Source organism: Thalassophryne amazonica, chromosome 16 (assembly GCF_902500255.1).
Source record: "Thalassophryne amazonica chromosome 16, fThaAma1.1, whole genome shotgun sequence".
In the NCBI taxonomy this organism is placed as follows: Eukaryota; Metazoa; Chordata; class Actinopteri; order Batrachoidiformes; family Batrachoididae; genus Thalassophryne; species Thalassophryne amazonica.
Genome location: NC_047118.1, coordinates 91,924,126 through 91,940,257, shown reverse-complemented (window position 1 = coordinate 91,940,257; position 16,132 = coordinate 91,924,126). Strand labels below are relative to the sequence as shown.

The window sequence follows — 16,132 nt, the reverse complement described above, 5'->3', positions numbered from 1 at the left end:
TGTCTCTCTGTGTGTCTCTCTCTCTTTCTTTCTCTGTGTGTCTCTGTCTCTCTCTCTCTCTCTCTGTGTCTCTCTCTCTTTCTTTCTCTGTGTCTCTCTGTCTCTCTCTGTCTCTCTCTCTCTCTGTGTCTCTCTCTCTGTGTCTCTCTCTCTCTCTCTGTGTCTCTCTCTCTCTCTCTGTGTGTCTCTGTCTCTCTCTCTCTGTGTGTCTGTCTCTCTGTATCTCTCTGTCTCTCTCTCTCTGTGTGTCTGTCTCTCTGTATCTCTCTCTCTCTGTCTCTCTCTCTCTCTCTCTGTGTCTCTCTCTCTCTGTGTCTCTCTCTGTCTCTCTCTCTCTCTCTGTGTGTGTCGCTCTCTCTCTGTGTGTGTCTCTCTCTGTGTCTCTCTGTGTGTCTCTCTCTCTCTGTGTGTGTCTCTCTGTGTGTCTCTCTGTGTGTCTCTCTCTCTCTCTGTCTCTCTCTCTGTGTCTCTCTCTGTCTCTCTGTGTCTCTCTCTGTGTGTCTCTCTGTGTCTCTTTCTCTTTCTGTGTCTCTCCCTCTCTGTGTCTGAGTCGTTCAGGGGCGGGTTCTGCTGGTCAGGGCTCGGGTTTGGGGTTGACCATGGTGTTCTTAAATGTTTATGCACACAATGAGTGCTCGGAGCGAGTGGGACTGTTTACGCAAGTGCGCGACGTCTTGGGTCAGCAGGCGCCTGGTGACTGTTTGGTGCTGGGGGGCGATTTCAACTGTACGGTGGATATGTCCCTGGACCGAGTGGGTGAGGAGCCGCATTTGTGGTCGGCTTCCACACTGGCAGGGTGTTTACGGGAGGTGGGTTTATTGGACACATGGAGGGTTGTATATCCTCAAGACAGACAGTACACGTGGGTTCGGGTTTCGGATGGGGTGGTGTCCGCAGCTAGGCTTGACCGGATTTATATATCACACTCGTTTCGGAATAGATTGTGTAGGAGTTGTATCCAGCCGGTTGGTTTTTCGGATCACCATCTTGTCACTATGGAATTGTTCCACTCACACACTGCGCGAGTTACTACTTACTGGAAATTCAATACTAAACTTTTGCTCGACAGGGCATTTTGTGGGTTAATTGAGAACTTTTGGGATTTTTGGAGGGGACGGAAGGGGATGTTCGGGATGGTGTGTCAGTGGTGGGAGGCTGGCAAGACCCAGGTTCGGGTCTTGTGTCAACAGTATGCTTCTTATTCCACGGCTAAGGTTAAGGTAGCTATGGCAACGTTGGAGAGGGATATTATGAATATTCAAGCTGATCTGCACGCGGGGGGGGGCTCCTGATCGGCATAGTCTGTTGCAAGGGAAGATGAGAGGGTGAACGGGGCGATGGTGAGGGCACGTTTTGCGAACATTAGGGACATGGATGCGCCTAGCTCCTTCTTCTTCAACCTGGAGAAGACCACAGCTCATCAGCAGGCACCTGTCTTCGCCTTCCTGACGGACGGGTGACGAGTGACTCGGTGGAGATGCGGAGACACGCGAGGGACTTCTATTCGGCTCTTTACGGTGCTGCTGACTGTGACGAGGCCTATGCGGCTGGTTTTCTACAGGATCTCCCCCAGCTGGTGGCCTCGGAGCGAGAGGCCCTGGACTCCCCCATCACGCTGGAGGAACTGACGGTGGCGGTACGCCAGATTGCACCTGGGAGAGCTCCAGGCATCGATGGCCTTCCGGTGGACTTCTATAGACATTTCTGGGGTGTTCTTGGGGCGGATATTTTGGAAATGTTGCAGGAGAGCATCACGACTGGGTGTCTGCCCATGTCGTGTTGCCGTGCTGTTCTGTCCCTTTTGCCTAAGAAAGGGGATCTCGCTTCGTTGCAGAATTGGAGGCCAGTCGCACTTCTTTGTGCGGATTACAAACTTTTTTCTAAGGTGTTGGCGAACAGGTTAAAGACTGTTTTGGATTTGATCATTCACAAGGATCAGTCTTATTGTGTGGCTGATAGAACTATTTTGGACAATCTTTTTTTGATGAGAGATATGTTTGATTTGTGTACTATGGGGGTCTTGGATTGTGGGTTTGTGTCACTGGATCAAGAAAAGGCGTTTGATCGGGTTCACCACGGGTTCTTGTTCTCTACTTTGAGGGTGTTTGGTTTTGGTGACGGGTTTATTTCTTTTGTTAAGGTACTGTACCACGGGGCTTCAGTTTTGGTTAAGGCCGGGCCCTGTGTCGCCTCAGGGCCCGGCTGTCTGGCCTTGTTTTGCCGGGCCTTCACCAAGGTGCTCCTCTGGTGCTCTCTGCATATGCAGATGACATCACGGTTTTTGTTAAGAATCAGGTGGATGTTGATGAGTTATTGGATAGTTTACGGCTTTATGAGACGGGGACCGCTGCTAGGGTGAATCGGGGGAAGAGTGAGGCTGTTCTGATCGGGAGGTGGCGGGACGCTGCTGCTCCCTGTCTGCCACATGGTTTGCGGTGGGGAGTGGAGGCGTTGAAGGTGCTGGGTGTGTTTCTGGGAACGGAAGGGTATTGTCAGAAGAATTGGGAGGGCATGGTGGAGAAGGTGTGTGCCAGACTGTCAATCAATCAATCAATCAATTTTTTTATATAGCGCCAAATCACAACAAACAGTTGCCCCAAGGCGCTTTATATTGTAAGGCAAGGCCATACAATAATTATGTAAAACCCCAACGGTCAAAACGACCCCCCTGTGAGCAAGCACTTGGCTACAGTGGGAAGGAAAAACTCCCTTTTAACAGGAAGAAACCTCCAGCAGAACCAGGCTCAGGGAGAGGCAGTCTTCTGCTGGGACTGGTTGGGGCTGAGGGAGAGAACCAGGAAAAAGACATGCTGTGGAGGGGAGCAGAGATCGATCACTAATGATTAAATGCAGAGTGGTGCATACAGAGCAAAAAGAGAAAGAAACAATGCATCATGGGAACCCCCCAGCAGTCTACGTCTATAGCAGCATAACTAAGGGATGGTTCAGGGTCACCTGATCCAGCCCTAACTATAAGCTTTAGCAAAAAGGAAAGTTTTAAGCCTAATCTTAAAAGTAGAGAGGGTGTCTGTCTCCCTGATCTGAATTGGGAGCTGGTTCCACAGGAGAGGAGCCTGAAAGCTGAAGGCTCTGCCTCCCATTCTACTCTTACAAACCCTAGGAACTACAAGTAAGCCTGCAGTCTGAGAGCGAAGTGCTCTATTGGGGTGATATGGTACTACGAGGTCCCTAAGATAAGATGGGACCTGATTATTCAAAACCTTATAAGTAAGAAGAAGAATTTTAAATTCTATTCTAGAATTAACAGGAAGCCAATGAAGAGAGGCCAATATTGGTGAGATATGCTCTCTCCTTCTAGTCCCTGTCAGTACTCTAGCTGCAGCATTTTGAATTAACTGAAGGCTTTTTAGGGAACTTTTAGGACAACCTGATAATAATGAATTACAATAGTCCAGCCTAGAGGAAATAAATGCATGAATTAGTTTTTCAGCATCACTCTGAGACAAGACCTTTCTGATTTTAGAGATATTGCGTAAATGCAAAAAAGCAGTCCTACATATTTGTTTAATATGCGCTTTGAATGACATATCATGATCAAAAATGACTCCAAGATTTCTCACAGTATTACTAGAGGTCAGGGTAATGCCATCCAGAGTAAGGATCTGGTTAGACACCATGTTTCTAAGATTTGTGGGGCCAAGTGCAATAACTTCAGTTTTATCTGAGTTTAAAAGCAGGAAATTAGAGGTCATCCATGTCTTTATGTCTGTAAGACAATCCTGCAGTTTAGCTAATTGGTGTGTGTCCTCTGGCTTCATGGATTGATAAAGCTGGGTATCATCAATAGCACCAGTTGTCTTACAGGGGGCGGGTTCTGGTCGCTAATAACTTTGGCGCTGTGGCACAGACTGTCTGTTCTCCCTCCACCACACGGCCTTATTGAGCAGCTGCGGATGTTGGTGGATTTTTTTCTGGTCGGGTCATCACTGGATCAGGGCTCCCTTGCTGTATATGCCTCTTCACGAAGGGTTGGTGGACATTGCTGCTCGGGTGTCGGCCTTCAGGTTGCGGGCCGCTCAGAGACTGTTGTATGGCTCGGGTTTGAGCTGGCAGGATACTGCCCGTGTCCTGCTGAGAAGGGAGGCTGCTTTGGGATATGACAAACATCTGTTCCTCCTACGTCAGTGGGACGTCGGTGGGACGCGTACCTCAGTTTTTTACCAGTCTGTTCTCCAAGCGTGGCGGGTCCTCTCCGTGTGCAGGGATGCTGTCGGTACACCAGGGATGTGGCTGTTTGAGGAACCCCTCTTCTTCAGTGACTTTGTTTGTTCTCCTGCTTTGTCATCTGCCACTCTGCGGTCCCGCCTGAGGGCGGCGGGGTGCACCAAACTGGGTCATCTGCTGCGCACGTCTGTTGGGAGGCTGAGGGAGGCGTCGGGAGCTCGGTCCTCCAGGATGCTGCTTAGGGTGGTGGAGGAGGTCTGTGCTTCCCTGCCGGGGCCCCACAGAGCGTTTGCTGAGACTCGTATTCTGTCTGACCAGTGGGATGATGACTCTGAATACATGTTCCCCTCTCTAACTGTCTCGCCCTCAGTGGGGGGGTGGCAGGAGGAGCAGGGGGCTCTCCTATCTTTCAGGTCACCTGTTTTGGGAGAGTTTGAGGGTATTGGTAAAAGGGCACTCTACTTTGTTAAGGTGTCACACTTACGCTCGTTGGCAGGGTTGGCGGCGTCGAGGTGGTCAGGTGCTGTCTCCTGTGGGGTGCTGGCGTAGCCTGTACAAACCCCCGGTCAACAAACGTACAGGGGATCTTCAGTGGAGGATTGTGCATGGGCTTTTGGCTACGAACGGGTATCTGGCACACCTGGATCCAGGGGTGGATGGGGTTTGTCCATTCTGTCCGCTCAGGGAAACTATTCACTATGTTTTTGCGCAATGTAATCGCTTGGGAGGGCTGTTTGGGTTGCTGGGGAGGTGGTTTCGCGGGTTGGGGTTGCTGTTCACTATGGAATTGTTTATTTTTTGTCCGAAATATCGCGCACACTCCAGGGGTTTGCATGTGTTGATTAACCTGCTTTGTGGACTTGCCAAGTTGGCCATCTGGAAGACTCGGAAAAACTGTGTTTTGGCTCTGGGGTCGGTGGACCCTGAGCTTATGCTGAAGGGACTCTTGGCGGCCCGGATTAGGGTGGAATTCCAGTTTTATGCTCTGACTGATAACATGGACACCTTTCGGACAATGTGGTGTAGGAATAATGTTCTTTCGTCTGTACGGACTGGGAGCTTGGTGCTTCATTTCTGATGCCTGGGGGGGAACACAGCAGCCCATGTCACCAATGTAAATGATGTACTTCACCTGTTGTGAATAAAGGTGTTTTAAATCTCAATCTCTCTGTCTCTGTGTCTCTCTCTGTCTTTCTGTGTCTCTCTCTGTCTCTCTGTCTGTCTCTGTCTGTCTCTCTCTCTGTCTCTCTCTCTGTCTGCCTCTCTCTGCCTCTCTCTCTGTCTCTGTCTGTGTCTCTCTCTGTCTATCTCTCTGTCTCTCTCTGTCTATCTCTCTGTCTCTCTCTCTGTCTCTCTCTCTCATATTTTGGTTTACAACAGTAGGTCCTCCATCTCCACCTTGTTCATATTTAGGATGTAACTCAGATTTTTAAAGCTTGCTAATTTCAGACCTCACAGCATACAGATACACCTCTGTGGGCCAAGTCCTGGAAGTTACTGAAAGCCTGAATCTTGGTCTTGATCAATGAGCATCTCAAACCCAGACACTCTTATTCCTCACTCAACTTTTTAAATACTGCAGCCGGAGTATCCATTGATTGCTCAAAGATCACAGCATCGTCTGCAAAATCAAGATTTGTAAACATTTCCTCACCAACAAAAGCACCCAAGTCACTGATTTCCACAACCAGACCCAACACCCAGGATAGGTAACGTCTTGGGCTTAAAGCCAGACTGTTCTGCTCCCTGAGCCACAAGCAGCTGGAACTGAATTCTATTCAGAATGATCCTTGTGAGCACCTTGTGAGTGTGATAGCCCTATAACTGTTAAAATCCATACCATCACCCTTTCTTTATCAGACTGGGACAAGACTTCCTTTCTTTCCACTCTGTTGGAGTGATCCCAAATTCAAGTAAAGATTGTTTACAATGTCAGGAGAACAGCGTCTTCACCTGCCGGGAGGAGCTCAGCTCCAGTGCCTCAAATCCCTGGAGCTTCTTCCCCCACCTTCAGTTGTTTCACAGCCTTTGAGATCTCACCGTTTACAGTTGACTGGAGAATCAGCACCAAGAACCCTGACACCAGAAATGTTCAACCTTCCAGCAGAAGGATCAGCCTGATACACCTGCTCAAAGTAGGCAGACCAACATGACAGTACAGCAGAGACATCTGACAGTGCTGGACATCCTCTGCCATAACTGTAGTGGGACAAGGTGTAGGTCTGGACGAACAAAGTGCTTTGAGTCTTCTGGAAGGGTCCTATCTCGCTGAATGTGACTGTTGGAGAGCCGTTAGAGACACGACTTAGTGACCAAACACGCAAACAAGCAACAGTGTTTCAGTTGGTGTCTCGCTGACGTGTCCACTTGCAGCTGAACACCAGTGTTCAGCTCGTATTATCATTATTCATGTCAATATACTGGAAATTCCCCCACTGTTCTCAGTTATGACAAAAAAAAAAATTCTGACGTCTGCCAATCTGGATCCAGATCCCCTCCAAAAATCAGTGGACTCTTCCATGGCCTAATATGTATCTGTTGGGAAAATTCTGTCAAAATCCATGCAGTAGTTTTGAAGTAATCCTGCTGACAGACAGAAAAATAAACATGACACACACACACACATATATACATATATATATATATATATATATATATATATATATATGAAATTGGGCTATTAGTAAAAAAAAAAAAGTAGAAAAGGGGGTGTTCACAATAATAGTAGTGTGGCATTCAGTCAGTGGTTGGTCAGTTTTTGGAACAAACAGGTGTGACTCAGGTGTCCCCTATTTAAGGATGAAGCCAGCACCTGTTGAACATGCTTTTCTCTTTGAAAGCCTGAGGAAAATGGGACGTTCAAGACATTGTTCAGAAGAACAGTGTAGTTTGATTAAAAAGTTGATTGGAGAGGGGAAACCTTATACGCAGGTGCAAAAAATGATAGGCTGTTCATCTACAATGATCTCCAATGCTTTAAAATGGACAAAAAAAAAACAGACGTGTGGAAGAAAATGGAAAACAACCATCAAAATGGATAGAAGAATAACCAGAATGGCAAAGGCTCACCCATTGATCAGCTCCAGGATGATCAAAGACAGTCTGGAGTTACCTGTAATTAATTTATTTGCAAGAATCCCCCGCAAAGTCCCTCTGTTAAATAAAAGACGTGCAGAAGAGGTTACAATTTGCCAAAGAACACATCAACTGGCCTAAAGAGAAATGGAGGAATATTTTGTGGACTGATGAGAGTAAAATTGTTCTTTTTGTGTCCAAGGGCCGCAGACAGTTTGTGAGACGACCCCCAAACTCTGAATTCAAGCCACAGTTCACAGTGAAGACAGTGAAGCATGGTGGTGCAAGTATCATGATATGGGCATGTTTCTCCTACTATGGTGTTGGGCCTATATATCACATACCAGGTATCATGGATCAGTTTGGATATGTCAAAATACTTGAAGAGGTCATGTTGCCTTATGCTGAAGAGGTCATGCCCTTGAAATGGGTGTTTCAACAAGACAATGACCCCAAGCACACTAGTAAACCAGCAAAATCTTGGTTCCAAACCAACAAAATTAATGCCTCGCAGATGTGAAGAAATCATGAAAAACTGTGGTTATACAACTAAATACTAGTTTAGTGATTCACAGGATCGCTAAAAAAGCAATTTGAACATAATAGTTTTGAGTTTGTAGCATCAACAGCAGATGCTACTATTATTGTGAACACCCCCTTTTCTACTTTTTTTTACTAATAGCCCAATTTCATAGCCTTAAGAGTGTGCATATCATGAATGCTTGGTCTTGTTGGATTTGTGAGAATCTACTGAATCTACTGGTACCTTGTTTCCCATGTAACAGTAAGAAATATACTCAAAACCTGGATTCATCTTTTTAGTCACATAGCACTACTATTATTCTGAACACTACTGTATGCGTGTATATATATATATATATATATATATATATATATATATATATAAACATTAAATGCATAAGTCAAAAAGTCCTCATGTCCTGTAAATGTGGCCAGGCTGGCAGCAGCTCGGCGTTTTCCAGAAGCAGCTCTTCCTCTCTGATCATGTCCACTACTGAGGCTTGCTCCCCATACGAGATGCGTGGAGCACGCCACCGCTCCCCCACAGTTTGTTCATGAATCTTTCAAATGGTAAATGGACTGCATTTATATCGCCCATTTCCATCTGCATCAGACGCTCAAAGCGCTTGACAATAATGCCTCACATTCTCCCCGATGTCAGGGTGCTGCCATACAAGGCACTCCATACACACTGGGAGCAACTAGGGGATTAAAGACCTTGCCCAAGGGCCCTTTGAACCAAGGATCTTCTGGTCTCAAGCCCAACGCCTTAACCACTAGACCATCCCCCCCCATCATGTTAGGAGTCGCACTGAGTGCATTCAGAGTGTCGCACTACACCAGCAACGGGTCTTGGATCAAACTGGGAGGAGCCTTGTTGCCTCACCAACTTTGAAAAATTCAAAATCCAGGTGACACTAATGACACCATGCAAGTGAAGTCAGGGAAGAACGCCACCCAGCGAACATTGTGCGATTTCCATCGTAATTGCCGTTGGCAGGCTGTGGCAGCCCAGTGAAATTGGACCCGAAGCAGGTGGAGGGTCACTAGACCACAGATGGTGTGTCACCATACAGTGCTGTAGTTTTTATTTCATTGTTTGAAAGAGTTTTGTTGTTGTTCAGTCATTTTGGACATTTTATTAACTTTTTTGGAATAATACTTTAATTTTTAATTTCTCTGTATTTATTTCTGAGTTCTGCTCTTAAAATTCAGTGTTCTTGGTAATTCTGGGCAGGACCTGTTGTCTAGGTTTGTGTCCTTTAAAACAGGAGGGGGTTTTTTTAGTGTCTGATGCTGCTTTGCCTGCATAAAAAGCATCCTCGTTGTTGAGACAACACACCTTAAGCTCTACTGGTTTCCACGTCTTGTCCTCTGACAGGATGAGGAGGCTGCGCTGGTGGACGGAGAAGACGTGCCTTACGAGGGCAGCGTGCAGCACTTCATGTTGGAGTACAAAGCGTGGCAGGACAACATCCAGCTGGTGCTGTTCACTGTGGTCCAGGCCAGCGGCCAGACTCGGAACCAGGACCAGCTGGAGATGCTGGAGGAGATTCCTGTGACCCTGAAGGAGCTGCAGAGCCAGAGCCAGAGGCCAGTCTGTCAGCACATTCAGCCGACAGCAGTGTGTGTGGGTGTGTGTGTGAACGTGCAGTAACCCGGTGACTGTGTCCTCTTACAGTGTCTACAACGGCCTGGTGGCTTTCGCGTCCCCCCTGGTGACTGATGGAGACACGGCCTGTGCCAGTCCTGTTCCTGCAGCACAGACCAGTTTTGCAGCAGGTGTGCTTCAGCTTTTAACTGTGGTACAGGCCAGGAACCTTTAAAAACCTCTTCATTTGTATTACTGTATAAATGTATTTTTCAGCACGTGGCTGCAAAAACGGAGATTTGGGTCAACAGAAACAAGAGGCAGAACATTAAACTGCTCCAGGTTTTTTGTTTTTGTTATTAATAAGGAGAGAGATAGTGACTCTCCTATTGGCACTAGAAGGTCATCTTCTCGACAGCAGACTGTGGTTTTCTCCTCTCTGCCATCAAACTGTGTTGATCATGGCTTTTATCTGAATCCTGAGCAGGAAGCAGGTGTTAACATTCAGCCACAGCTGAACGGTGCCGATGGGCCGATCCACCTGTTTCACTGCACAGTGGACCTGAATACAGCAGAGCATCTCCAAGCTCTGGTTTCTAGGTGTTTGCTAATCTAACATCCGGCCCTTAGCTGAAGTTGCGTTCTCAGGCAGAAAAAAGCCCTGTTGGAGGGCCTCCCCTGTGAGTGTGGGGGTGGGGGTGCGGCCCCTGATCCTCGTGTGTACCTTATCAACAATACTTCGTGTCCATATTCACAGGGACCGTTCTGTTTTCTGATACCATGTGCTGTGTTCTTGGGCTGCAGCTGTACGATGCAGTGGAGTGAAGACCCAGCCAGAGTCCATGTCTCAGAATGCACGCAAGGTTCTACCACGTAACCTGGGAACTCCCACTGATACCCCACCCAGCACACTGCTGATGAGCAACAAAGGGCTGAACCCCAGCCCAAAGAAGGCTATACGGGACCCAAAAACTGGAAGAGGTACTACTACTCGTGCCACACACACACACACACACACGAAGGTGGAGGGCATATTTTGAAGAGCTGATGAATGAAGAAAGTGAGAGAAAAGGCTGGATGATGTGGCAAGAGGAAATCAGGTGTAAGAGATTAGTAAGGATGACATGAGGGCAGCTATGAAGAGTGTAAATGCAGTTGGTCCAGATGACATTCCAGTGGAGGCATGGACATATTTTGGAGAGATAGCAGTGGAGTTTCTAACCAGAATGTTTAATAAAATCTTGGAAATTTAAATGATGCCTGAGGAGTGGAGACAAAGTGTGCTGGTTCCTATTTTTGAGAACAAGGATGATGTGCAGAGCTGCAGTAATTACAGAGGCATAAAGTTGATCAGCCACAGTATGAAGTTATGGGAAAGAGTAGTAGAAGCTAGGCTTAGAAAACAGGTGAAGATCTGTGAGCAGCAGTATGGTTTCATGCCGAGAAAGAGCACTACAGATCCAATGTTTGCTCTGAGAATACTGTTGGAGAAGTACAGAGAAGGACAGAAAGAGTTACATTGTGTTTGTGGACTTAGAAAAAGCTTATGATAGGGTTCCAAAAGAAGACCTGTGGTATTGTATGAGGAAGTCTGGAGTGGCAGAGAAGTATGTTTGGGTAGTGCAGGACATGTACAAGAATAGTGTGACAGCAGTGAGATGCGCAGTCGGAATGACACTCATTCAAGGTGGAGGTGGGATTACACCAAGGATCAGCTCTGAGTCCTTTCTTGTTTGCAGTGGTGATGGACAGGTTGACAGATGAGATCAGACAGGAGTCCCCATGGACTATGATGTTTGCACATGACATTGTGATCTGTTGTAAGAGAAAAGAGCAGGTTGAGTCTTGTCTGGAGAGGTGGAGATATGCCCTGGAGAGAAAGAGAATAAAAGTAGATGCAAGACTGAGTCCATGTGTGTGAATGAGAGGGAGCCCAGTGGAATAGTGCAGTTACAAGGAGTAGAAGTGGTGAAAGTAGATGATTTTAAATACTTGAGGTAGTGAGGTGAAGAAGAGAGTGTAGGCAAGGTGGCGTGGGTGGAGAAAGATGGAGCTGGAGGTGGAGCCAGACATGCAGGTTTTCCAGATCCTCAGAAGCCTCCGCGTCTCCACTACGAATGATGACCTTAGCGTATACTTCCCTCTGGTGGTATTTCCTATAGCATGTCTCCTTGGTCAGGTTTCTGAAACAATGATTTCATAGCCCCACCTCTCTCACACAGAGGGACTTTTATTTCCACAATAAGGAATTAAAGTATTTCCAGATGTTGTCTTTTAAAACAATGTGGATAAGAGCTTTTCATCAGACTGTGATGATGAATCCAACTAAAAGCAGACAACAGGTGAGATTAAAAGACTTTAGATTTACTCTGTGCCGCTTTGTGAAGTAGCTGCTACATTGATTTGCTCTTTAGACCAGCAGGACAGATTTGGACAGACACTTGTTCTGCACACGCTACAAGTCTCCGTGTTTCAGTGGAAGCGTTACTGCACCACGTACTTCAGACGGTTCGACTGTTTGGACTCGGATATGTTCTTAAACAGTGCCGTGTATCGTAGGTAGGATGAAAGGTTAGGACACCAGAATTTTCAGGTCAGATTTTGTCTTTGTCCACATGGTAAAGACACGATAACATTACGCTGACTGATGACATCATCAAACACCAGTTGAAATGGTCATTTCTGGAGAAAAAGGGATGAGCTTGGAAGCTGAATGTTTCTGGTGTCACAACCACTGAAGTCCACCTAAGGTGGGAAAACGGTTCTTCCTTTCACCATGACAACATGATGAAACATAAAGTTGCCCAAACGTCCGTACAATCAACAAAGCAACTTCTATCAGCGGTCAGTTCTCTGTAAAAATTGATTCTTGAAAAATATTTCCTGACTTTCTTCTGTTCATGAAGTGATGTTTTCCTGTTGATTCGGGGCTTTTGCTGAAAGACGGATCATTTGTTTTCCTCCCATTGACGGTGCTTAAAAAGCCGCTTGCCCGCTTGCCTAATGTGACCTGATTTTACTGTGAACGATTAAAATGACAGTGAAACAGATCAGGTCTGACCCAAGTGGTTCAGGTCTCGTATTGGTTCAGTCATATCTGAGGTCAGTCGAAGCTGTTTCATTTTCACTGATATGTGTCAAAGCAGCGCTGATATGTCATTTTAAAATGGATTATTTTACCTCATGATATCATGTACAACCCCTGGCAATAATGATGGAATCACCGGCCTCGGAGGATGTTCATTCAGTTGTTTAATTTTGTAGAAAAAAAGCAGATCACAGACATGACACAAAACTAAAGTCATTTCAAATGGCAACTTTCTTGCTTTAAGAAACACTATAAGAAATCAGGAAAAAAAATTGTGGCAGTCAGTAACGGTTACTTTTTTAGACCAAACAGAGGGAAAAAAATATGGACTCACTCAATTCTGAGGAATAAATTATGGAATCACCCTGTAAATTTTCATCCCCAAAACTAACACCTGCATCAAATCAGATCTGCTCGTTAGTCTGCATCTAAAAAGGAGTGATCACACCTTGGAGAGCTGTTGCACCAAGTGGACTGACATGAATCATGGCTCCAACATGAGAGATGTCAATTGAAACAAAGGAGAGGATTATCAAACTCTTAAAAGAGGGTAAATCATCACGCAGTGTTGCAAAAGATGTTGGTTGTTCACAGTCAGCTGTGTCTAAACTCTGGACCAAATACAAACAACATGGGAAGGTTGTTAAAGGCAAACATACTGGAAGACCAAGGAAGACATCAAAGCATCAAGACAGAAAACTTAAAGCAATATGTCTCAAAAATCGAAAATGCACAACAAAACAAATGAGGAACGAATGGGAGGAAACTGGAGTCAACGTTTGTGACCGAACTGTAAGAAACCGCCTAAAGGAAATGGGATTTACATACAGAAAAGCTAAACGAAAGCCATCATTAACACCTAAACAGAAAAAAAACAAGGTTACAGTGGGCTAAGGAAAAGCAATCGTGGACTGTGGATGACTGGATGAAAGTCATATTCAGTGATGAATCTCGAATCTGCATTGGGCAAGGTGATGATGCTGGAACTTTTGTTTGGTGCCGTTCCAATGAGATTTATAAAGATGACTGCCTGAAGAGAACATGTAAATTTCCACAGTCATTGATGATATGGGGCTGCATGTCAGGTAAAGGCACTGGGGAGATGGCTGTCATTACATCATCAATAAATGCACAAGTTTACGTTGATATTTTGGACACTTTTCTTATCCCATCAATTGAAAGGATGTTTGAAGATGATGAAATCACTTTTCAAGATGATAATGCATCTTGCCATAGAGCAAAAACTGTGAAAACATTCCTTGCAAAAAGACACATAGGGTCAATGTCATGGCCTGCATATAGTCTGGATCTTAATCCAATTAAAAATCTTTGGTGGAAGTTGAAGAAAATGGTCCATGACAAGGCTCCAACCTGCAAAGCTGATCTGGCAACAGCAATCAGAGAAAGTTGGAGCCAGATTGATGAAGAGTACTGTTTGTCACTCATTAAGTCCATGCCTCAGAGACTGCAAGCTGTTAGAAAAGCCAGAGGTGGTGCAACAAAATACTAGTGATGTGTTGGAGCGTTCTTTTGGTTTTCATGATTCCATAATTTATTCCTCGGAATTGAGTGATTCCATATTTTTTTCCCTCTGCTTGGTCTAAAAAAGTAACCGTTACTGACTGCCACCATTTTTTTTTCCTGATTTCTTATAGTGTTTCTTAAAGCCAGAAAGTTGCCATTTGAAATGACTTTAGTTTTGTATCATGTCTGTGATCTGCTTTTTTTCTACAAAATTAAACAACTGAATGAACATCCTCTGAGGCCGGTGATTCCATAATTTTTGCCAGGGGTTGTACAACCTCAGTTTCAATCTACACAGCAATGAATGAATGGCACATTTATTCTACTGGTGAAGATCAGCTCAAACAAGTTTAATTAAATGTTGTTCAATCAGTTTACTGTGCAGTTTCAGATTTGGTACAATACAGCAGCGCGGTCTGGTTTGAACCCCTGCCTGATACTGTGGGATTTGTCCATTTGTGGGTACAGCCTGCCACAAAAGGCTATACCAGCACCACAGAGAGGGAGCTCCGGTGGACCTCAGTCTGCAGCTCCGGTGGACCTTAGTCTGCAGTTCATCTCCACCTTAAAGACACTAACCACACGTTTGAGGACAAGAAAGTTAAAATCTTAGCCAGAGAAAAGAAATGGTTTGAGAGAGGGGTGAAGGAGGCATTGTATGTGAAACAGTTGAAACCCAGGCTTAACTGGGCAGGGGTCTGAGACACGCTTTGTCCCCTGTTTACAATGGGGTACTCAGGTCAACGCAGTTTCAGTCTTTTGTTCATGGTAATGAGTCATTCACGTTGTCAGCAGAGTTGTCAGGAGAGGCGTCAGTCCCATCGTTAGGAGGGACAGCTGCCCTGTCATTAGGAAGGTGCTAACTAGAGCAGTTGTTAGTCACTAGCCAATAGCAGTCTGCCTCTTGGTCGGAGGGGTCTGATTAGGTTTAAAACTCCAGCTTTTTGCTGGCTTCTGTTTGTTCTTCTCTACAAGAGTCAAGACAGAAGTCAGACCACCAGAGCAACAAATTTAGCTGAGGAAGCTTCTGCGATTAGAAGCGAAATGTCCTCGCGTCAAGCAACCCAGTCCAGTCAAAGATTCAAGCTTCTCTACTACACAAGATGATGTGACTCTTTTTAATTCATGCAGAATTTCTTTCACTGGAAAAAAGACACTGTGGCTTTGAATGGATTTACAGGAATTTACAGAACAAGGATCTGACTTTTTTTTTGTGATATTCTCTGAGCTTTAGCTGTGGTTTTTGAAATGCTCTAAGTGTTTTCAGTCTTCATAATTTTCATGTAGTTTCATTGTTCTGCGTTAATGCATAATTTGGTTTATAATTAAAAGGAAAATCATTCCAGGTCCTGCTTCCACATCAATTTCTGATATTTCAACATGATCATAGACAATTCAAATGAAAGGTTGAATATAGGGTCATTTAAAGATGCACTTCTTTTGAGATATTTTTTCTTCCAGGAGATGCTGAAAATGAATCATTAGATACAAAAATTAATTTGGTTTCTGTGGCCTCGCGGGCTCTAAACTCCGGCTTCATACCCTCCACAAATTTTCCTCAGATTTCACAATTTTCATTTCACAGTTCTGTTAAACACAGCATCACTTCTAACGGGAAAATAGTGGGCTGTTTTGTTTTCGGCTTCAGTCAGCGAAGCAGTCGCAAAAAGTGCAGGTTTTTTTGTTTTGTTTTTTTTTTTGGTTCCCAGTGGAGAAGGGAAGACGAGGTGAGTGGGAGACGTCATGTTAAGTTTTAGCCTACACAACTAACCAGAGTAGTTATGTTCTCTCGCCTGCAAAACCGCCTCTCCACGTTTGTGCTCCGGGTCAGAAACAAACCGCAACACATGTCCACTTTCCCATCGCATCCTCAATTTTCTTTGTATTTTCACTTTGTATTGCGTGTAATTTGCCCAGAAACTCAGAGAAAGTGCCGGGGACATATGAGGGCTGTCCCCGGATGTAGGATTATTGCATCACATGTGTCATATTTTAACCTTTTACCACCCGCACTCATACCAGACTGCGCTGCCCAGTTGTGTTCTCACTTGTGGTTTGGCGTCTGTCATGATGGAAAGTTGTTGTCATGGAAAATGAAATGAGTAGTTTTTTCCTGCTACCTCATCCAAATATATATGGACTATTGT

General features: G+C 45.3%; 1 protein-coding gene across 1 annotated transcript in view; it reads left to right on the top strand.

Annotated features, from left to right (window-relative positions):
* Positions 1-16,132, top strand: part of LOC117528787 (serine/threonine-protein kinase SMG1-like) — a gene marked incomplete at its 5' end in the record, with an annotated part of 213,177 nt that overhangs the window by 182,247 nt on the left and 14,798 nt on the right. The window contains 3 exon segments of the mRNA XM_034191411.1: positions 9,164-9,375; positions 9,464-9,564; positions 10,178-10,354. Of these exon segments, the coding sequence (XP_034047302.1) occupies positions 9,164-9,375; positions 9,464-9,564; positions 10,178-10,354 (490 nt within the window).